At 45.9% G+C, this 23,919-nt stretch overlaps 1 protein-coding gene across 2 annotated transcripts in view; it reads left to right on the top strand.

Annotated features, from left to right (window-relative positions):
- PTPRU (protein tyrosine phosphatase receptor type U) overlaps positions 1 to 23,919 on the top strand; it is an 849,745-nt gene that overhangs the window by 517,821 nt on the left and 308,005 nt on the right. For both annotated transcript variants that reach the window (XM_085647595.1, XM_085647594.1), the window contains exon 8: positions 9,243 to 9,554. In XM_085647595.1, coding sequence (XP_085503721.1) covers positions 9,243 to 9,554 — 312 coding nt within the window. The remainder of the gene's footprint in view (positions 1 to 9,242; positions 9,555 to 23,919) is intronic.

Here is a 23,919-nt window from a genome sequence, read left to right as displayed (position 1 = left end):
TCCCTGCGTGGGTCAGGAGAGGCGTCTGCGAACTTAACCCCCTCCCTGTCTCCTATTCTTTTTCTCTCTGTTACTTTCATTGCTTGCTATCGATCTCCTTTTCTCTCTCCGTTCCTCTCACTTTTTGTCCCTCTACTCATCTTTTTGTTACTCTCGCCTCTTTCTTTCCCTCCCCCATCATGCTGTCTCCCTGCACTCTCCTTCCTCGTCTCTTTCTCTCTTCTCACGTGTTCTCTTCATTTCTCGCTAGTCCTCTTCTTTCTAACTCCTTCTGTCAGTCTCTCCTTCTTCTTTCGGGTGTCCTTTTCACCCTCTCTGCCCCACACTTCTATGACACTCTCTTTGTCATCTTTCCTCTCCATCCTCTTCCCTCTTTTTTCTGTCCATTGCATATTGCGCTATTTCTTTCGCGGTCTCTCTGTACTTCCCAACACTCATTGTCTTCCCTTGCACTTTCTTTCTCCTTTATTTGTTCTGTTGTGTGCCTATGTCTCCCTTGGTCTGTGTTGCTCCTCTGCTCTCTCTCCTCTGCCTGGCTTTGTGTCAGTGGGAATGCTGTGATTTGGGAGCCAAGCTCGCCTGCTCAGTTTTTCCAGACCCTCATTTGGAAGGAAGAAAGTAGTGTAAGAATAAGAGTCCTTCCCGCCACATACACCTTCCTTCTCTTCCCTCGGTGTGTCACCCTGTTCGCGCATGTGTGCATGTCTGCGCACGCATATCGCAATCACGGTGTGGCAACGTATAGTGCCTCTCACTTTATCTCTAAATCTGCATGTGCCTGTCACGTCTGTCTAAAAAACACGCATATATCCTTGGAACGTGCGCTTCTCTCGCCCACTCCTTTATTCTCCCCGTGTGTTACGAGGTGGCTTAAAATCTGCGTATCTGCATGTTTGTGCCCCACACATTCCGTGTACGTGTTTATAATAATGGTATTGTATTCTAGCTTTGAAATATTTAGTGTATATTTGTGATATGTTGTAGCTGTATGTAGTTAGAATTGTTTTGTTAGCTGTGTAGTAGTTTAAAGCATAGTGTTAGTAGGAAAAGAGCAGTGTTTCAGATTTGGGAGGTGAATGAAAAGAAGAATAGTATGTGTTACTTTCGTATAGTGAAGATTACAATAGCATGAGGCAGACGAAAGGGGCGAGGGGAGAGCAAATATATGCACATATCACAAATATACACTAAATAATACAAAGCTAGAAAACAATACCATTAGCAAAGCAAATGGCTTTAACTCAAAGGTGAGACCTATTGCATTTTCAATGCTTGTTTTGTTTTTGGTCATGTTGCACAGTGTCCCGAAGCTGTACCGGGCGACTAAAACCAATTGGCAAAGCCAATAGGTCTCAAAGGCTTTGCCAATGCTTTTGTGGGCAGGGGACAAAGAATTGCAAGATAAAAATCACATGATCACTGTTTGCTCAGTTGTGAACTGAAGCGGATTTTCATTTCCATTGGCCATTTGCAAATGCTCTTTGCCTCTACTGTGCCCTCTTTTTCCTTAAAAATGGGTCACGCCTGCGCACTGACGCCCTGTGTCCTTGAGCCCGCGCCTTGTTGTGCTCTGTGGTTCCGTTGAGCCTGCAGCAGCACCGGCCACAAACACCTCTTAACAGCTCAATCGTAAACATCCAGAGCATTCGGTTTACCATATTTGTCTTGCATTATTGATGCGATTTAGACATGCAAGCTTGCAAAAACTTCTCCTGCTGAGCTGCGCCATCACCACAGATCCTGATCAGAGCGGATGCTTCTGTGCCGCGTCCCTTTAGAACACAGCACCTGCTCCGGATTGATCCAACCAATGCACGACCACAGCATGGAGCCATCAGAGAGGCCTGTGAGGAAACGAGGAGGTGGTCCTTAAATGCTGCGCGCTTGTTATTCAAAAACAGCGACACACCTCACAGAGACCGTCTGTATGTCAGACCACGCCTACACGGGGCCTGGAAAGCTGCTGTGGGAAGCCCTCAACTGCAGACCTGAAATGTAGTAAGAGGCGCAGGGGGGCCAAGTAGTTGTCGCATGTGCACTACATAGAAAAATGGGAACATAATTTAGCAGAAATAAAAATGAAGTTCCGTCGAGCGAGTGACTTTGTATTTGATAGTTTTTTGGATGAATATGGTATGCAGAAAACAGTTCATGCTGTTGCTCCAAAAATGTGTAGTGCTGCATTACAAAATATCTGAGGACTACACGCTTTGCACTTCTGACTGTTTGCTCTGGAGCTCGAGCTGTTTGCGTGAGCCTACAGTTCACGGCACTATTGGTTTCACTTGGGGCTACCATCCCAGAACGCTGACTGTTAGCTTAAAGTTACATTTCCACTTTACTTACTGTTCATTAGGGCTACAATGTAAGGGTGCTGACTGTTCACTTAAGCCTACAGTTCCGGAGTCTGACTTTTCGCATAGGCGTTCTGCCCAAGACCGCTCCCTGTTTACTTGGGGCTGACTTGGCTTGATCAAACAATTGCGGAGTGAAGACTCTTTGATTGAGGATACAGTTCTAGCGCACTGACGGACGCTTGTAGTAATGCAGCGGCGACTATAGTTTGGTCTACAGTTCCGGAGTGCCGACTGTTTACTTGGGCTCTCTCATACAGGGTTTTTCCAATGGATCTCAACATTGGTAGGGATCTTAGTGGGAAGCAGACCGGACCTCTGGGTTGGAGACCGGCAGGGCTGGCCTTCAGCATGATCGAGCTGGACTCGCGCCTGCGACAATGACCTTCACAGGAACTCATGAGCAGCATCTCCCTCCAACCTGGCTCTAAAAGAAAGTGTAGTAAACATTGTTCTGAAGTATCTTTCTCTTTTCTCTTGCCCCCCCTCACCTGCTGCCTACTCCTCCCATTTTCCCAACACGCTGACAATTAGAGATGACAAGTGGGAGGTGGGGCACCAAATTGTGTCTCACCAATGGCGCTATGTGAGGGAAGGCCAGCTCTGAAGTCAGGAGAGCCACCGTTGAGGCTTAATTCACCTTTACCGGGGTAAACCCACTTTCACTAGGTGACAGATGCTCGAGAATCACAGAATTTGGGCTGTGTAAATATAAACAAGTCATTCATTCATTAAGTCTTTATTCGATTAAAAAATCATAAAAGACACAGCATCACAATATATAAGCCACATCAATAAATTAGATAAAAAAGCATTAAATACACCAAGACTAGAATAGTAACAGTAAATCAATAATAACAATAAACAAGTCAAATCTCACTCTTTAGGTGCAAGTCTCACAGCTTGGAGAATAGCTTCCTCATTCAGTCATGTTCACGTGCTGTGAGTCTCATGCTCTGATATTCAGTTTTTTCTCCTGGCCAACCTCAGTGACGCATCAGTGTAAATACATTTCCCCTCTTTGGTCCTGTTTTCTCTCGCAAAACACAAACATTTAGCCACATACCAAGAAATTTGAAATCTGTGGATTCCTGGGCTTTAAGATGTGTTTTAATCCTGAAATCGAAGAAGTGGGATTTTGAGGGCAAAGTGGCAAAACTCTTAATCTGCAGTTTCCTTGAAATGAGACGAGGATGAATGACCTTTGTAAAGAGAAAGAAGGACAGAGTATTTATAATTTAAAAATTTGAGATTCCCCTTCCCTCTTAAAGAGGGAGTGTTGGTCAATCTGTTATTGTCTTTCTAAAGTTTTCCGGCCTGCCACGGAACGGACAACATCAGGGCTGGTCCCCAATCCTGTGCGCTGGGGTAGAAGCTGAGCGTGCCAATGGAAAGATGTGGGCAAGAAAGCTCTGTTCCTACCTTATCGAAGACATGTCAAGCTTGCGCTATGGGAGGGATGGTGCACACGGCCCAACAAGGGAAGAGTTTAATTATCATAATTAGACACCCATACCAGATGTTGCAGTTAATGAGGAACACAAACCCTCTGCCAATAAGCTGCAAGGCTCTCAGGCGAGATCATGATGAGCTAATGAAGATGAGGCTGCAGCTACCCTTTAGCTTGGAGAGGAAGGCGAGAGAGGTGTGAAGAAATAAAAACTGCCACATGAATAAGAAACGATCTCAAAGTTATCATAAGTTACAAAAATGGGAAAAATTGGTCTGCTGTGGTGGGAAGCAGAACCGTAAACTCCGAACATCTCACAACTTACTGCCACTTTTAAATGAGGAGGAGCAGCCCACAATCAGAAATTTCGCATTTGCAGACATTCCTTAGATAACATCCATTTTTAGGTTCAGTAATGCAAAGTAACTGTTGGGTGATGTTATCCTGTCAAAGCCGCTTCAATTAAAGAAGGGTTCTGACTGATTGTGTCTTCCAGTGTGGTGAGACTGTCATGCTTTGAGAGTGATGAAGCTCGAATGAAAAACAATTTTACTCAGTTGTTGAATAAAAAATGTTGTGGAGATTTGACCCCTGTAACATGAAACAATCTCCAGGGTAATGCACATGCATGGAACATGCCCATTGCGATATCCACTGGAGTAGATACACTGCCCATGAAAGTCTACCTCCATGAAACCACCCTGGTGGGGATGGTCTCTTTAGCACCATTCTTGTCAAATGAATAGGAGGCAGTTTCGGTTCCTGGCCTATGAGACACGTTGGAAGGTGACGTCCAGGTATCTCTGATTTAGTCCTCATGCTTACCACTGATCTGACAGATATTAAAATACCCTCAAGTTTCTCTAAAAATAATATAGGTTTGTGTTTAGCTCAAGAATATTTAATATGTTGCTTCTCCCAGATGCCATTAAATGTTATAATATCTACAAAAAAATACTGGTTTGCAAAAGTTCATGTGACTAATCTTCACGCAAAAATTTGATAGGGTTAGCCCGCTCTTTCATAGTCTCCATGAAATCCATTTTCAAGGTATTGTGTTCTACCACTGCCGGCGCCATTGCATCACAGATTCATTTGATGTATTTGCTTATGAGCGAGAGGCATACTTTGCTCCGGGGTGACCTACCGTGTGTTTTCATTTGTGTAGTATTTGCACATCCTCCCAGGGTGCTGAAAGACCATTTCATCGCGCAAAAGAAAATTGAGCAAGTGCTTCCTGACCTTGCACCTCCGTTGATATTGAAGCCATAGATTTTATGATTTGAAAGAGTTAATTGAATTTGGGTCAGAAACATGTCGGAGCAGCGGTCCTATCAGATCATGTGCTGGAGAGCATTTGCGTCATCTGTACATGCCACATTACTTTATCATCTTTTTATGGCTCATACACCATATCTACAAACGGGAGAAGGGGCTATGAACTATATGAGTTTTTAAGATCTCAAGGGATCCGTCTTTTTATCCATGTAGGGCCTGACAGACGTCTTCGAATCAAACACAGCCACTTGTCTGTGCCAACACAAAGAAAATATATGTGAATGATTTCAACAATATCTCGCAGAACAAGCAGAAAAGAGGAAACTGCAGTGATGTTGCCTATTTGTTGGTCTGGACAGGGACCTGTAGCTTGAGAATCTTGGTTCCACAGCAAGCAATGGGTCCACGTTTGTCTGCACCCCCTCAAACAGAGAAAGATTCTCAAATGGGTTGAAAATTCTGGAGCCAGTGCTTCTTTTGCACAGTGGTTAATACTTGTATGCCCTTGGAATAGGGTCTCTTTGTTCTTTTCCTTGCCTGTGTTATTATGATACTTTGCTAAACTTATCAATCAGGGATCTTATAGAGTGCGGCTAATCACCCGTTAGGGTCTCAAGGTGCTTTGGCGATCTGCAGTTCAGTCGAAGAGCCAGGTCTTGAGGTCCATCCTGAGTTGAGGCAGTGAATGCGATTGCCTGAGATGTAGAAGTATGAAAGCAGCCCACCTGCACCGCTAGCCATCTGGCAATGCTTGCTGGCTCATTCTGAGGCCAGTTCTAGCCCGTTTGCGTAGGCAGCTACTTCTATGCCAAGAGTGAACTGAGCTGCTAGAATAGCTCTGGGACATTAGAGCACGCGCATGGGAGGAGAGTATGCGGGTTGTATGTGAATCTGCAGTACAAGTCATTTGAGACGACCTGCTCTGGAGAAACTCTACCCACGAACCATCTTCATTTAGTGTTTTCAAAAGAATAGCGTTCTCAGAACGTCAAATCCATTTTAAAAAATGCCCTTCATGTCAAAGTTTCCCTGCAGTAAGGTTTTTTACCCCAGTATCACATAGTTTCCATCCTCTTTTCTTCCTGTCTTCATTGCTGATCATATACCCTGTCCATTTCTGCCCCTGTGTCTCTCCGCTGTTATCCATGTCAGCCCTATCCTCCATCCCTACCAATTCCATTGTACCTCCACCCAAGTTATACTCTAGTTTCTATAACATCTATGTGCAGCCGAGTACCTCTCACCTTTAGCCTAGCGCAGTAATCTCTGCCTTTACCCCAGTATCTCTACCCTTGCATATTTACCCCTATTTAGACCATAGCACCCCAGCCCCAGCCTATACCCCTTTATCCTTAATCCTGCCTTCACCGATACATTCCCAAACCAAGACTGGAGGTAGGCCCTTCACCGATACATTAGCACCTGAACTCCCATGTCATCTCTACCATAGCACCTGTATCCCATTCTATAACTTAGTTTACCGTCTCTTCCCTAAACCCTTGTATGTCTCTCTCTTCCTATACGCTGATGCTCCTAGCCCAGGCTATATTCCTCTACTTCACAACTGCCTATATCCTTCAACCGCTATCCATCCATAACCTTGTACCACCGGACCTGTCTAAAGCCTAGTATATCATAACTACACCGTAGATTCCAGTTGTTACCCTGTGCTTCTACCACTGATTTTACTGCAGTGCACATGCCTCTACCTGAACGCTACTTTGCCTAAACCTTATTACTTTTAAAATTCATATACCCTTTTACTGCTACTCTCATCTATTTCCTACGACTTTACCCTGGGTATGCCCTGCTTCTTCTGTCCTTGCCTGTACCCTGGTTCATAGACAATTACCTGCATGCTAGTTCCTCTCTATACCCTAGTACATCGAATCGGATCAACAGCTTAATGCCTTTACACCTTTCCATTAATACCTCCGATTTATTTCCCACTCTTTGCTCGTTTCATTTTCTTGTCGCTCTTGCCCCCCTTCTCTGATTTTTTTGTTGTTGTTTATCTATTTTTTTTTTTTTAGGGAAAGTGTTTTTCCGAATTCTGGGAATTCCATGAGATGCACTTTGACCAGCCTGGGGTAGTCAGGTGGTACTCTCCATTTTAGATTATTCTGAAATGACGTATAGCCGAGTACTCCTATGCATGTGCTCTGAAAACAGTACCTATGCGCAGGCTCCACGTTTTTTGTCAGTTTTGTAAAGGGCAGCAGCCATCTTGTTTAGATATTCCTCCATGAACGCATATAGGAGAGCGCCATGACCTGCCCTCCATGGTTCAGCTATGGTAGTGTAGGACATATGGGTTGAGCTCTAGTATCCGTTCTGCTGTATTGTTTAAATCAGAATCCTGATATGTGACACTAGGTGCCACGTAAGTGCGCTACACGAGTGCTACAGCAACATTAGTGGGAGAAGCGGAAATTCCGCCTTTCTGGCACATATTGAGGAAACTCCTGCTCTCTCCCAGAGAGCAGCGCGCCATGAGTATCAAACATTCGTGCATTGGAGTAGATCAGGCAGCCATATGTGATAGGCTCACCATTCAGAGACCTTTTGCATTTGGTACTCTGGGAGAACCTCTGACATTGGGACAAACTTCAAGTCAGGTGCAAACCCTGAAGATCTTTGAAATTGTTGAGGTGCCGACTGATCTAAAAACAAAAGGAGTTTGCTACTTTGGAACTTGACATCTATTTTGATTGTACTACTTCAAAGAGATGTGTTGGCATGGTTATTGAACATAGAACAGACAAACCGTCCTTTAATGATGAAGGCGAGGGTGCCTGTGAGATCCTTCCAGAGCGGGAGGAAGGTTCTTTGTGGTGTTGGATGCTAATGTATTGTTTCGGAAATATTTGATTCCAAAACAGTAGAACGCCTAGCCCTGACCCAGGTTGTAGAATACTGATGGCCCTATGTAAATATGATTAAGTAATTCTCCTGGCAAAACTGTAGCCTGCTCAGGGAAGAAAGCAGCGACTGGTGGTACCAGAAAATGTCCTGTTTATCTGAAGTTGGTTTTCCCCCGAGTGAGCACGTGGGTATAGGATGCCAGTGCTGTGGTTTATGGAATATTGGGGGAAATTGGGGACTAAAGAGTGAAACAGATTCTCACCATCCATGCACCTTGGCTGCCATCAATCACAAGCAAAGAAAATAACATTTAATGTCACAGTAAATAGAAAAGATTGTTGATAACTGGGAATAAATTATTTGTTTAAACCATAATTACAAGTTCAATAATACGCTTCAGCACCCTACCGTGAGATTAGAGAGAGCTAGGTAAATGCATCAATACAAGAAAATATACTAACAAATGTAGAAAACCTGTCTCGTTCCTAACGAGTGTGAACTATGGAGGAGGGAATACTTGTAAAGGTTACCTACACTGGGGCACTCTTATAGTTCATATTAGACATGAATGACTATAGTGATGCATCATAAATATAAACGTGATTAAATTGTCCGATACACACCTTATGATGTCCCACAACGGATAAATATTTTAGTCACATGTGAAGTAAGTGTCAAGGGTCCTTCTCCTTGCATATATCAGTGCAGTAAGTAAGAAACATATGGTTCCATCCAGAAGTTGAGGAACATGGTCTAAACATTTCGCCCATAGTGTTTCTGTTCTTGGTAAACTTTGCGTATATGATCACCTGTTTGTGTAACTGGTTAAATCACCTGACAAAGAAAAAATATACCTTACTAACTTAATGCATGGACTAAAGTATGAAATTACTGATGTCTTTATGTTTTGCTATTTCACATTAATATCAGACACCTTCCTAAATAATGTTTCCAACCCTAAATATGAAATATGTCTCTTAAGGCGACACTGTTAGTGCTGACAGTTTGTTGGTGCCAAATTAAGATAAAGTTTCAACAGTAATGATTGAAACATTTGTGTTCACTGTAAGCTTCAACCACACCGCAGTGGACAGGCCTTCCCCTTGAATGGGCTGATCCTTCACTTCGTTAGGTGGATCTTCGCCTTCAGTGGGTTGATTCTCCCCTTCATTTGGCCGATAAATGCCACATTGGGTGTGCCATTCTCCTGAAGTGAAAATAAAGTGTTGGTATCAGAGAAAGACTTGGTATTCCACAGTGTTCTAACCATTTTCCTTTTTCTTCACCCCTACCAGAGCCGATGAGGGCCCCAAAAGACCTGGGCTTTGCTGAGATTCAGCCACGGCAACTGACCTTGCAATGGGAACCGTTAGGGTACAATGTAACCCGCTGCCACAGCTACAGTGTCTCCCTCTGCTACCGCTACTACCTAGGCAACCCAGGACGCAACCAGACAGTGCGGGAATGTGTCAAAATAGAACGGAGCCTGAACCGATACACACTCAAGAACCTGCGTCCTTATCGCAATGTGCATGTCAAGTTGGTGCTCGCCAACCCAGAAGGACGCAAGGAGGGCAAAGAGGTGACCTTCCAGACCGACGAAGATGGTAAGAACTTATGTTTTTTTATAATGTGATTGCTATCATATTTTTGGTGTTTTGTAGCTCTGTTTATAACAGCTGATTTTATTACTCAATGTAATGGTGCTCAATTTATTGACATCAGATGGGTAAGAGCTTGACTTGGAGAGTATGGAACAGTGAGTAAGGACCCTCGTGGTCAAGAGTGGTGCCCCACAGTATCGTGATGTTATCACTACAGGAAAATTTGCCTCTGAGTTTTAGATTGCCATCTGATCCCACAGAAATTTTGCATATCTAATGAATTTATAACTGCTATAGTACATACGAACAAGCGTTGGTGGAAAAGTTTACAAAGAATACTTTTCGGAAGATACAATGGGAAAGTGTTTCAGAGAGTGGACAGCAATTGGAATATGAGTAGTGACAATGTGGCCATTACAGGGGAACAGACATTTAGCCATGCCGCTGCATCACTGCAACCATGCCAACTGAAGAGATCTGCCGGGTGTACGGCTATATGGCTATGTATGGGTACAGAGATTTAGCAGTGCCCCTGGGTGAATACAGTTATATAAGTATGTTGGAGCTCTTCTGTCTTCAGGCTCTATGTTTACATGTTTTTAGCAGTGCCCCACTGTCACTGAAATAGGGAAAAATAATTTGGAGCTCTGTCTGGAACAGGGTTGCATACCAATAAGGTTATAACATTGCCCTAGAGCTAAGTGAACCAGCCCCTGTTCTTTCCCTCTTATGTAGATAAAGTAGTCGTGCAGGGCTAGGGCACCACTGATGATGTGCTCAAATGAATAACAATAGGCTTGTGGAGTGCTTCGTTTGACAGACTTGTTTGTTTTTCTATGATGGTGTCAACTATCCATTGGCCAGGTGCAGGGAGGGAGGGAGAAATATTGTCTCAGGACCTTCACAGCAATAGCAGAATGTCTCCCATGAAATGATCAATGGAATACTCCTTCCCAAATTGGTATATTGCCACATTTATACAGCGCTGTGTAAACCCAAGTTTTAGTCATCAGGGCACTTAAAAAATCAGCTCTTACCAAACGTACACCTTTAGAGGTTTCTAGTGGTGGATCAAGCAGGAAAGTGGATTAGATCTTCTGCCTGTCGCAGCCAGGCTTTTGTGTGTTGGTGACTTCACAAACCCATCGGCTCTAATGAGCCATGTTGTCACTTAGTGATTATCTTTTATTTCCTTATTTATCAAATATACATTGCGCCTTATCATTCACTCTTGCAGTCAATGGGTATTGGCTTCCATTGATAAGCTGATGACTCTCAAGCGGTCTTTCACCTGCTGAAAGGTCCAACTACAGATCTCTAGGTAGGGAAGAAAGTGTTCCTGGTAATCAAAGTCTGGATGAATAAGAAATGGTTCAGTCTGAAAGAATTGAAGATGGAGTTCCTGATGTTGGGACAAGAGGATCCTTAAAGAATGTGCATTCTCTAGGCCTGCAAGTTAAGAGTGGGAAATACAGTACTTGGGTCCAAAGATAAGACCTTTGGAGTATTCTTTAGTTCCCAAATGACTGTACGGCAAACTAAAAGTAATAATTTCTTCATCAGATTCCTGCTTGAAATGTCTGAGAAGTATGTGTTGATTACTGAAAGAAAAGGATAAAGCAAATATTGCTAAATTAAGTGCAGGTTCTAAAATTGATTTGTTTGCAACCTATTGGTTAAAGGCATAACTTAGAATAATTTTAAAAAGTTAAGGTCATTCCAGAATTCAGTGACTTGGCCAATAACTTATTTATCTAAAAAGATGTAAAGCAGGCCAGCCTTTCTTGGGAGGTTCAGAGAAAGGTGATCACTTTTTGGCTTTTAGGTGATCTTCAGACATTCTGCAACTCTGTTATGCCTCTCTGGCACTACCCCACAAACATTGTTGTTCCTACAGAATGCAGGACTTCCAGTGCCCAAGACAACAGATCAATTGGCCAGCTCTGTGTTTTCACGCTGTGGATCTGTGAGTTTCCACCGATAGATCAGTTCTGATTTAACTTTCTAGCAAGATAAGTTGAGTGTGAACAATGCTTCATGAACAAACTGTTCTCCCCTGACACATGCCTGCTGAGAAGGCTTCTGGTGAGTTCAGGTGCTGGGCTTCAGCGCCACTCCAGCCTAAGCGGACCATGCATAGGGCAACCATGTAACTTTTATTTTGTTGAGGGCATTTATACAGCGGTACTCCCTGCCAAGGTGCGGTGGAGTGCTTGATGGAGTATTGGGAGAACGAGTCAGTCTTTCATGGTTACAGATTGTGGGTAGGATGATGGATAGTGGGTACAGGAATAAAATAACCTGTCTCGCTAACGGGGAATACGGGGATGTAGGATAGGAGTCCTTTGGCTGCCTTCAGGAACATGGGCAAGAGGTTGAGTTTTAGGTCTGGGTTTTGAGAATGCTGCTATCAAGCAGACCTCTTGCTAACAATATTCATAGAATGGGCTTGGGTCTGTCCCTTTCGAACCATGGCATTATTCAACGTGTTTGAAACATTATCAATCACCATCTGACTCAACACAGTGGAGTATCCATCTTACACCTAATGCTATTGACTGTTGGAGGCTATCCTTATGCCTCCTCATCAGTGCTTGCATTTAACTGCATGATGGACTGCTTTACAACATAGGAGTCTTAAAAAAAGGACTGCTTGTCAGACCTTAATGCACTTGTTCTGCTTGTGTTGGAACATAAACATCGACCTCTTGGCTTTGCCAAAGCTTGTTAGTTTTAGCTTTTTTTCAGAAACCTTGCAGGACCAGAGATGCTGGGTTAGTTCATTAATTCTCTTGGTGCCTGGTGAAGAACCTTGTCTAATTGTTTTTTCAATCATGCCGGTGGATTTCTACCCGAGTTTCAATGTGAGGTAGCCCAGTGTTTGCAGAAGTCTTCACCTCTCCTGTCAGCCTTTGAAAATTACCGGCCGGTTCCAAAAGCTTAGATTTCCCTACAGGACCCCTTGCTTATAAAAGGTCTCAGTTGCTCCGAAATGTGGAGATTGTAAGTTATCCGCCAAGAAAGGGGGAATATCTCACGGACCCGGGTATACCTAGTGCGTTTCCATGTGTTTTTCACCCTTTTGAGCGGAAATAACGTGCCCACATCCTTGAAGCTGCCGCGGTCCATGCAGGTAACAGAGGTGGGGCGGTGGGACCGCGTTGGGGGAGGTTTCAAGGGACGATACAGAGGGGAAATGTATTATTTATTTAATTACCCCCCGGAATTGAGCGCTGGGTTAGCCTGCCCCCACCAATCCTGGAGCTGCTCTCAGGTTGAAAGCAGCTCCACGATTTGTTGTATTGGTGTCCAGTGAGCAGGAAGGAAGTCTTTCCCTTTCCTGCTTGGGACGCTGATCGGGAGAGAGGTGTGCACCCGGGGGAGCAATATATGGTGAGTTTGGCACCGTAGCGCGCCACCATATTCTTATAGTTGTAGCCGCCACTGCTGGCTCTTAGCTCTGCTTAGGGACGAACATTTCTTGTATCTGACGGTTACTGTGCTCTGTCCGATCTCTGCAGTTTGCCATAGGTCAGGAGCTCAAGGCTTAATTGGTACAAATATGTTCAGAGTGTTAGGGGGTCGAAGTAGCGTGGAAAACTCCTAGACAACTTGTAGAGGTTTGTTGCGATGGGTGGATGAATCTAGGATTCACGCTACAATGGTCAAGACCCATATCTGTTCAGGTTGGCCCCCTCTGGGCTTAGAATGTCTGGTTTTATAATGCAATACTTGAAACTATTTATTTTATAAGGTATAGCTCCAACTCACATGTCAGCTGAGTCCACTTCAAGTCCAATCAGTCAATGTGCGGTCTCACAGCTCTGCTTATAATGTTGCACGTTATTTATTCCATGAGACTCGGCACGACAGAACACAGCCCAATCTCGCGCACTATGGTCTCTTGTACACAGCACGTCCCCGCACATAGATGAACAGCTAATGTGGTCGGACTGACTCCCTTCGGGTTTTAAATGGCCGGTTTTTACAATGTAATATCTGATTTTTTTAACGTTGCACATTCTTTATTCAATGAAATTTGACACGATAGAACACAGCCCAATTTCGTGCCCCATGGTCTTTTGTACAGGTTTTAAATGTCCGGTTTTAAACTGTAATAGTTGCATTTAGCTACTCGATTTTTCATGTTGCTTTGCTGACGTCCTTATGTAAATGAGTGTAAGTAATTATACAAAAAAAAGCTACTGACTCGTCATTTGTGGTTATCATGGACTCAGCTTGATGTACTGTGCAGTGCGGCGCCAACTGCAGATGCCACATTTTAGTGTGTTGTATGTTGATGCGCTGTGCAGTGTGGCTGTCATCTGGGTTTACTCCCTTGGCCTTGCCATGACTCTCTGTGCAGCATGCCCGAATGGCAACCATCCTGGCGGGTCTCACTTCCCTCAGTGTGAAGCACTGTGCATCATGACACTCACTGTAGCTAGCTTTTGTGGTGCTAATGTACTAGAACTATGTTGTAGGACTTGGCCCTTTTTCCCTCAGTTGTTTTCATTTTTTATATTGATGCAGATTCAGGGAGCCATTTTAATTACCCCTGAAAACTTCTGCCTGAGGGCCTGAAGCACAAAATGGTGGCCACCTGTGACATCACCAGCATCCACTGGAACCTACCAGCACCTTCCAGAACATTCCAGGAGATTCCAGAACTCTGTGACAGTTGGAGACCGTTTAGAATGTTGGGAGGATAAGAGAGGCAGTTGGCAGTTGGAGCTGGCAGTTGGCACCTGACTGGTGAAGAGAGAGGAGCACAACAGTGAAGGAGGAAGGAGTGAAGCAGCAGGGGTGGAAACTTGTGCCTGGAGTGGGGTCCATAAACCCACCCTTGATACTTGTCCCTACTGATGGATCCCAGCCTATAGCCCTGTGTGGGAAGAAGTCAGAAGAAAACCATCCTAAGGACCTGGACAGCAGGAACAGGCCTTAGAACCAAGAAAGCAGTAAGATTCTGACCTGAGAACTGGTTTCCCTGGAGCCTGGCGTCGAGTAGCCGAAGACCTGGAGCCCGAGGTGGAGAAGCGGCGCTGACTGAGGTAGCAGACGTCGTACCCGGAGCCGCCTGAGGTCGTAAGAGGGCGCCGGCGGAGGTCGAGAGGAATACCAAAGGTCGAGAAGGAAGTGAACCGAGGTCGAGCGAGCGGCGTCATCGGAGGAGTGAAGTCCGCCCTCCGGAGTCGTCGGAGACCGAGGTAGAGGAGCACCGGAGGTCGGGAGTGAGGATCGCACTCCGGAGTCGCCCGGAACCTGTGAGGAGGAACACCGGAGGTCGGGGGTGAGGATCGCACCCCGGAGTCGCCGGAAGTCGACAGCGAGGCCAGGCCGGCCGACGTCATCGGAGCCGAGAGCGCCATCGGACCGGAGCCGCCCGAAGTCGACTTCGTGAAGAGACTGCCCGACGCCGTCGAATCGGAGGTCGAGATCAAACCGAGGCCACCGACGTCGGACCGGAGCCGCCTGCCGGCGTCGTCAAAGAACTGACATTGTGCCGAGGCCGCCGAGACCGAACCGGAACCGCCTCACGGCGTCGACACGACTCCAGCGGCGTCGGAACATCAGAAAAAGGGCAGTAAGTGGAGTAGAGGGCGCCTAAGGCCCTGTGGAGACCTGAGAGACTGCTCTAAGGGGCTAGGGAGGTGCTGAAACCAACCTGACTGTGCAAGGGGTGAACTGGGACTAACCTAGAGAGGTTGTGTGGAGAGAGAAAGCCAGGGCACTGGTATTCCCCCCTTTGATCTACCTCAGCTTAGGCCTCAGCCTTGTCCCAGCCAGGGAGTAGCCCCCCTCAAGCCTTCCACAACCCTACAAGCTGTGCCTGGGCCATATCAGCCCTTAAGAATTGAAGTGTCATCTGATTATATGAGGGTTGCTGTATACTTTTAATTATTTATTGGGGGTACTGTATTTATTGGATTTTTATCTATTTATTGCTGCACTATATTTATAGGTCCACAGGACTTGTTGGTGTACAATATTTATTGGTACAGTATTTATTGCCTCAAAGTATTTAATTGTCTGTATATATTGCACTTGTATTTATGCCCTGTTATTTATGATCACCCCTATTTATTTCATCAAACAGCCAGTATTTATTTGACCTGCACTATTTAAATTTGTATATTGTGATTGTCTTATTTATTTTTCCAATCAGCAACTAAGAGAAAAAGATAAAGAAAGAATATTTTCATAATTTTTACGGTGTAGAGTCGTTTTTGGAACGGATGCACGCATGGTTATTGTATGGGTATATTGTATGCTTAGCACTGCGCCTGTTTCCTGACCACTCGAGCCAAGCTACCACAGTGTGTGTCCGGAAGACCACCACCACCCCTTCTAGTGTGGGAGTGGTTTTCCAACATAAGTTGGTGTTCAGTGGTGGGATAGAGCTGTGCCTACATATACTCAACAATAACTGTGGGTAGTCCATAGGCCTACACCGGGAGTTTTCTCACAGCGGCCTTCCTAATTGTGGGTTTTTGTTTTTTCCAAATTTATTCTGGTGGTGGGAGGAGGTATTATTAAAGGTACCCCCCTGCATTGTTACTGCACAAAACCTGTCCTCTAACCTGAGTGGGCAAGATGGAGTTTGTACTAGAAAATCAAAAAACGTACACTGTGGCCCAAGTCAGGAAGTTAACAGACCGGAGGGAGGAAAGACAGCTCACATGGGACTTAGCAAGGCTGGAGAAAGAGATGGAGGAGAAAAGGATGGCGCACGAGCTTTGGATGAAGGAGATGAAGCTGCGTGCCCTCCAGATGAGTGTGTCCAGCGAGGACACTGGTGGCAGCATACCAGAAGCTTCACAGGAGCTAGAAGTATATTTACCCCAGGAAGACATCACCAGGGTGTCTGAGGAGGCATTGGGGTGTGAACCTGAAGGGGGTAGTGCAGGGATCTTCCAACCCAGCGAGGTGAGAGAAGTGGCAGATAGCCCAGCTAGGTCCCAGGGAGAGAGGGTTGTAGGGCCTCACGACCTATCTGTAGGAAGGCGTGAGACGGGGAGGTGTCCCGAGGTGCCCCAACCGAAGTCTCAGGGCCTGGAGAGTTCCGCAAGGGAGCCCCAGGTTGGGAGCCTAGGCTGTCCCGAAGTGCCATCCAGTGCAGGGGAGCCCCTAGTGTCAGGAGGACCCAGGGCGACTGTAACCAGCGCGCCTGAGGTTCTGGGGTTGGCTCAGTTTCAGGGTTTAGGTCCTGGGCTGGGATGCCAGGCTCAGGGGTTGCCTGACCTGGCGGGTGGGGCCTCGGTTAACCGGGTCCCCCCGAAATTGACTTCCAGGGGTACTTTTCCCAGTAGGAGGGTGCTGAAATCTGGAAGGGGGTGCAGAGGGAGGACGGTCTCGCCTCGGGCACCGACTCAGCCTAAGGGTTTAGACCCTAGGTTGAAGGATCAGTTGAGGGGTCAAGGCCCTAGACTGAGGAGGAAGTGTTGGTCTGAGGGTGCCTCGCAGGGTAGGGTGAGGAATCCCAGAAGGAGAGTTAGGGGGAGGAGAGCCTCGCCCCTGAAGGCTGGTCAGCCTAAGGGTGTGAACCCCAGGAGGAAGGACCAGAGGCAGTTTAGGACTGCAAGGAGGAGGACCGGAGTGGTCAACGGGCACTACAGGCCTGGGGCTACTGCCCCCCACTCCGCGAGATCACCCGGGCCAGAGACATCTGGATGGCCCAGGGGCCGGTCCTGGCCACAACTAGCTAGGGAGCCCCCGTGGGGTGGTTTTGTTGGTCCAGGGAGGTTTGTTAGGGAGCCATTGGGTTCCAGAGCGGAGGAGAACTTGCGGGTGCTCCTGCCGTTGCGGGCCTGCGTCCACCTTTTCTCGCCCCAAGCAGGGAAGACCATCAAGGCATTGATCGGTCTACCCTGGCTTTTGGCTGGAAGGGGGTTGTGTAGGACTTGGCCCTTTTTCCCTCAGTTGTTTTCATTTTTTATATTGATGCAGATTCAGGGAGCCATTTTAATTACCCCTGAAAACTTCTGCCTGAGGGCCTGAAGCACAAAATGGTGGCCACCTGTGACATCACCAGCATCCACTGGAACCTACCAGCACCTTCCAGAACATTCCAGGAGATTCCAGAACTCTGTGACAGTTGGAGACCGTTTAGAATGTTGGGAGGATAAGAGAGGCAGTTGGCAGTTGGAGCTGGCAGTTGGCACCTGACTGGTGAAGAGAGAGGAGCACAACAGTGAAGGAGGAAGGAGTGAAGCAGCAGGGGTGGAAACTTGTGCCTGGAGTGGGGTCCATAAACCCACCCTTGATACTTGTCCCTACTGATGGATCCCAGCCTATAGCCCTGTGTGGGAAGAAGTCAGAAGAAAACCATCCTAAGGACCTGGACAGCAGGAACAGGCCTTAGAACCAAGAAAGCAGTAAGATTCTGACCTGAGAACTGGTTTCCCTGGAGCCTGGCGTCGAGTAGCCGAAGACCTGGAGCCCGAGGTGGAGAAGCGGCGCTGACTGAGGTAGCAGACGTCGTACCCGGAGCCGCCTGAGGTCGTAAGAGGGCGCCGGCGGAGGTCGAGAGGAATACCAAAGGTCGAGAAGGAAGTGAACCGAGGTCGAGCGAGCGGCGTCATCGGAGGAGTGAAGTCCGCCCTCCGGAGTCGTCGGAGACCGAGGTAGAGGAGCACCGGAGGTCGGGAGTGAGGATCGCACTCCGGAGTCGCCCGGAACCTGTGAGGAGGAACACCGGAGGTCGGGGGTGAGGATCGCACCCCGGAGTCGCCGGAAGTCGACAGCGAGGCCAGGCCGGCCGACGTCATCGGAGCCGAGAGCGCCATCGGACCGGAGCCGCCCGAAGTCGACTTCGTGAAGAGACTGCCCGACGCCGTCGAATCGGAGGTCGAGATCAAACCGAGGCCACCGACGTCGGACCGGAGCCGCCTGCCGGCGTCGTCAAAGAACTGACATTGTGCCGAGGCCGCCGAGACCGAACCGGAACCGCCTCACGGCGTCGACACGACTCCAGCGGCGTCGGAACATCAGAAAAAGGGCAGTAAGTGGAGTAGAGGGCGCCTAAGGCCCTGTGGAGACCTGAGAGACTGCTCTAAGGGGCTAGGGAGGTGCTGAAACCAACCTGACTGTGCAAGGGGTGAACTGGGACTAACCTAGAGAGGTTGTGTGGAGAGAGAAAGCCAGGGCACTGGTATTCCCCCCTTTGATCTACCTCAGCTTAGGCCTCAGCCTTGTCCCAGCCAGGGAGTAGCCCCCCTCAAGCCTTCCACAACCCTACAAGCTGTGCCTGGGCCATATCAGCCCTTAAGAATTGAAGTGTCATCTGATTATATGAGGGTTGCTGTATACTTTTAATTATTTATTGGGGGTACTGTATTTATTGGATTTTTATCTATTTATTGCTGCACTATATTTATAGGTCCACAGGACTTGTTGGTGTACAATATTTATTGGTACAGTATTTATTGCCTCAAAGTATTTAATTGTCTGTATATATTGCACTTGTATTTATGCCCTGTTATTTATGATCACCCCTATTTATTTCATCAAACAGCCAGTATTTATTTGACCTGCACTATTTAAATTTGTATATTGTGATTGTCTTATTTATTTTTCCAATCAGCAACTAAGAGAAAAAGATAAAGAAAGAATATTTTCATAATTTTTACGGTGTAGAGTCGTTTTTGGAACGGATGCACGCATGGTTATTGTATGGGTATATTGTATGCTTAGCACTGCGCCTGTTTCCTGACCACTCGAGCCAAGCTACCACAGTGTGTTCGGGGAGTCCATCACCACCCTGCGGAGTGGGAGTGGGCTTTTTCCAACATATGTTATATGTTATGTTATAACACATTTGTAACACGCACAGATAGATACTCAAGAGTGTAAGAGTAATGGGGTAACCATTGGAGATCACCTTATGGTTTTTGTGTACTTCTTAAACGGTCTAATCTCTTTCCCCTTCCAGTAAAATACATCAGTGTAGGTGCCCAAAGATTTTCTCAGGAGTTTGCCACCAGCTTTCATCTCTGATGCCGCCCAGGCCCACCACTGGCACCACCCACTCACTAAATTAAAGTGAATGAGAGAATTTAACAAGGCCACCTTCCTCAGGGGCCTGGTGGAAAGGAGGAGGTTTCCCCATTGTCACCATGTAACAAATATCTCTCAAATTGGTTCAACAGTCACAGCCCCCATAAAGACCTCGATGATGACGTAGGTGACATAGACTTAACATGCTTGTGGGTGGGGGGCTGGGGGGTGTTAATACCGAGGGACCCTCCGTGGCAATTCAGTGTGAAGAAATTATAGAGAAGCCACCGTGAACTTGAGATACAGATCTGAGTTTCTGATGCAATTAACAGGTTCTTGTATTTTATTTTTATTTTTTACTTTTGCACACTGGGTCGGACTGACAGTGCCAGTGGGCTGGTCTATTGGGTCAGTGTGTGGGACTTCTTTTGGCTATTTGTGGGTATGTTTTGTGGTGGGCTGGCTTTTACTGATTATTTCCCTGACGTTATCACAGACATTGGCTGCAGCAAGCACAAATACATGCAGGCTCCCACACTTTGCAAAACACCTATACAGAGAGTCTGTGCACGTTCAAAACTGCCCTAATTTGCAAATGTGGGTCACTATTAGATATGTTTTCTGTTCCAGTCCGACCCTGCTTTTGCAACACAAGAAACAAGCTTTCTGTCAAAAAAGGGACACTCTTGAAAACATGGCCTGTGCCAAGAATTCACTTTACACGGTAATCGGATCCAGGCAATTTCCATAAGAGGCCCTCAGCGGGCAGGGTCGTTATCAGTAGCATCAAAACATGCAGGCTGAATAAAACACACAAAACCTGCTTTCTAGCTGAATCTGGATCTTCTGGCAATAAATACCGAATTTGAAGAGAAGACATTTTACAAGCAGAAAGACAAAGTTAGGTTTACTATTGAGAGCAGCGTTTTAAGTACTTCTACCAACTTTTGTTACACCATTGCAAGCGGCAAGACCCGAGTGTCTTTGGAAATGTATTCATGTCTCCTGGTGCCAGACTACTACTGAAAGGTCTGACTCGGGCAAAGATACGAACAACGTAACATTACTCTGCTCTCTTCTTATTAGCTTCCTACTCCCCACTACCTGGCTCTACAGTTGTTTAGACTGACTAGTATCCCCCGCATCTACCGACATTAATCCCCTGAGACATCACGCCGTAACCTACGGTTAAAGGCCATCGCGCCCACAGAGCACACTCCCGTGGCTCTTTTTCTGATTCAACAATTGATGCATTACGCTAAATTCCTAACTTTACATCGCAACCTCTACCTCCGCCACTCCCATTGAGGACATTCCCGCTTCCGTTACTCACCGACCTATAAATCCACGTAATTTAAGGCACCTATAATTCAGGCATGCTTATTTAATGTCCTGAAGATGATCCACACATTTGTCTCCTGGATCGAAACACCGTCGACACCCTAAAACACCTCATACATACACTATGATGTTACTATTTGTCATGTAGAGGTGTTCCTTGCGATTTGTTTACCTATAACTGTGAGTTTTTCTCCTGAGAACAAACTGTGAGTGTTGCCTGAGCCTTGCTTAAATGTATCCCAGACTGTATGTTTTGTATGTTTCTACGTTTCTGTAGTGGAATGCAGGCTTGTGTCCCACTCTCAGTATATTGTCTTGTACATATCTCCAAGAATTGCTGAAAAATTAAACATTGAACCTCTGTCCGGCTGGACACGTTTAACTAATACAGCACTGACTGGGTCTGTATTTATCAGTTTTGTTCACCCTTCCCTAGGGGCCATTGTTGCTTAGAATAAGTGATTCCCAAGGTCCCAGGCAGACTTTATTTGGGTCCCCCTTGTTGTTTAAAAAGTAGTAAACATAGCATAGGTAAACAACTCTGCATTTCCTCTTATACACCATGCAGGTAGGTCACTCAAGTGACACTGCACCGCCTGTAGCTTCCACTCTGATCCCCTTATCCTTTTTGCCCGGTACCACCAACAAGAGGACAAACTGAAGAAAAAGCAGCACTGAAATCTTCCTTCATCAGATCCCAGTGTAGTGTTAACACCATACTCATGCAAGGGACTAAAATCATGCGTTAGCGTGCATGGGCCTATCGCTATGGGGCATACTAGGAGGTGCCTGGTTATTGGCCTGTGTGGTAAAGGCCTATGTCATTAGTCCAAGTGACTTGTAATGAAACTCGGGCCCAGCAGTGAAAGTACTTCTAGGTCCTTCCACATGCGCTGAAGTTGAGTACTCTCAGAGCATATGTACATGGATACATGTAAAGACAGGTAATGGAAGTGATATTTAATCAAGGGGACGAGCCCTGAGGTGGTGAGCACAAACGGAGAGTTGAACCTGCTCTGCCTCTTTGAGGCCCTCTTGGCTGCAGGCTGTGTCCCTTATGGACGTGCCCTCAGCCTCGTTCAGTGCCTTGTGCTAAGTCAGTTCTGATGATTGCCGATGCTGACCATCTTAATTATGAGCAAACACTGGCTCCAAGTTGGAGGGAACGTTAGGTGTTCCGGCGGGTGCAGCGCTTTGACGAAAGTGTGACTACAAGTGCGCATCCCCCTCCCTGGGTCCATGATGTGAGGCAGATCATTGCCACTAACACTTTTTTCTTCAGAAATCCTGAAGCCTCTCTGGTAACAAGAACCGTGAGTCTTTTATAGCATTGCTGCCAACGGTTGGGTGCACCTTAGCGTGTGTATACCACCGGGGCAGTAGGGTCCTGATAAATGCCTGGTGAACATCCCAGTAAGGCAGAAACATGTTGACCAAATTTTATTCTTTTCACTACTAGGGTTAACTAACCAAATTTGGTATTTAGTTATCACAACCCTTTTTAATTCAGTGCCGGGTTTACCACAATAAAGGATTTTGGTTGAAACCTAGACATTTTTTTTTTTTTTATATTCACTTTGCACATCACTTTGCACCAACACACATCACATTCAATCACCAGCTCCGCTGTAAACAGGCGTTGCAGCACACCGGGGAGGTATTAGACCTCCCTGGTGGGAGTCCAATGATGAAGCATGTCACCAACCAGGTTGGTGAGTGAGGGCTCTTTTTACAAATCTGATTGATTTTGTAGTTTTGGCTTTCTTTGCCTTCTCATTGTAGTTTTTCTTTCCCTCATACTCTTTTGTTGTTTATTATAATTACTCCAGGGGGACGAAGAGTGTGTTTTTGACCCTCTCTCTCTTGTTGTTTGATTCTCAAAAGGGACGACAAACAAAACAAGCATTGAAAATGCAATAGGTCTCGCCCTCGTTTAAGTTAAAGCAATTCTGTTTGTAATTAGGTGTTCTTTTAGCTTTGCTTTTATTAGTGTTTTTCAAACTTTCATGTACATAAAATGCATATGTATGCATATATGTATGCATGTATTTATATAGATATGCAGATGTGTATATGTTTATATATGTATGTATATATATACACATATACATATATATAAATGCATATGCTTATATATACATATATATGTGCATATGTGTGCGCGTAAAGAGGTAGAGAGAGGTAGAGAGGTACAGAGGTAGAGGTAGAGAGTTAGAGGTAGAGAGTAGTAGAGAGAGAGGTAGACAGAGAGGTGGAGAATAGAGAGTGAGTAGTAGAGAGTGTGTAGTAGAGTAGGAGAGAGTGAGTAGTAGAAAGTGAGTAGTAGAGAGTGTAGTAGAGAGTGTAGTAGAGAGTAGTGAGTGTGTAGTAGAGAGTGAGTAGTATAGAATAGTAGAGTGTAGTAGAGTAGAGAGTGTGTAGTAGAGAGTAGTAGAGTGAGTAGTAGAGGGTGAGTAGTAGAGTATTAGAGAGTAGTAGAGAGTGTGTAGTACAGAGTAGTGAGTGTGTAGTAGTGAGTGTGTAATAGAGAGTGTGTAATAGAGAGTGAGTAGTAGAGAGTGTGTAGTAGAGAGTGTGTAGTAGAGTAGGAGAGAGTGAGCAGGAGAGAGTGAGCAGGAGAGAGTGAGTAGTAGAAAGTGAGTAGTAGAGAGTGTAGTAGAGAGTAGTGAGTGTGTAGTAGAGAGTGTGTAGTAGAGAGTGTGTAGTAGAGAATAGTATAGAGTGTGTAGTAGAGAGTAGTGAGTGTGTAGTAGAGAGTAGTAGAGTGAGTAATATAGAGTGAATAGTAGAGTAGTAGAGAGTGAGTAGTAGAGCGAAGTAGTGTAGTAGAGAGTGTGTAGTAGAGAGTGTGTAGTAGCGAGTGTGTAGTAGAGTGAGTAGTAGAGTAGTAGAGAGTGTGTAGTAGAGAGTGAGTAGTAGAGAGTGAGCAGTAGAGAGTAGTAGTGTGTAGTAGAGTGTGTAGTAGAGAGTGTGTAGGAGAGTAGTAGAGTGTGTAGTAGAGTAGTAGAGTGTGCAGTAGAGTGTGTAG

This window comes from Triturus cristatus, chromosome 3_2, assembly GCF_964204655.1.
Source record: "Triturus cristatus chromosome 3_2, aTriCri1.1, whole genome shotgun sequence".
NCBI lineage: Eukaryota > Metazoa > Chordata > Amphibia > Caudata > Salamandridae > Triturus > Triturus cristatus.
Note: the sequence above shows the minus strand (reverse complement) of the source record. Positions and strands in the feature narration are given on the sequence as shown.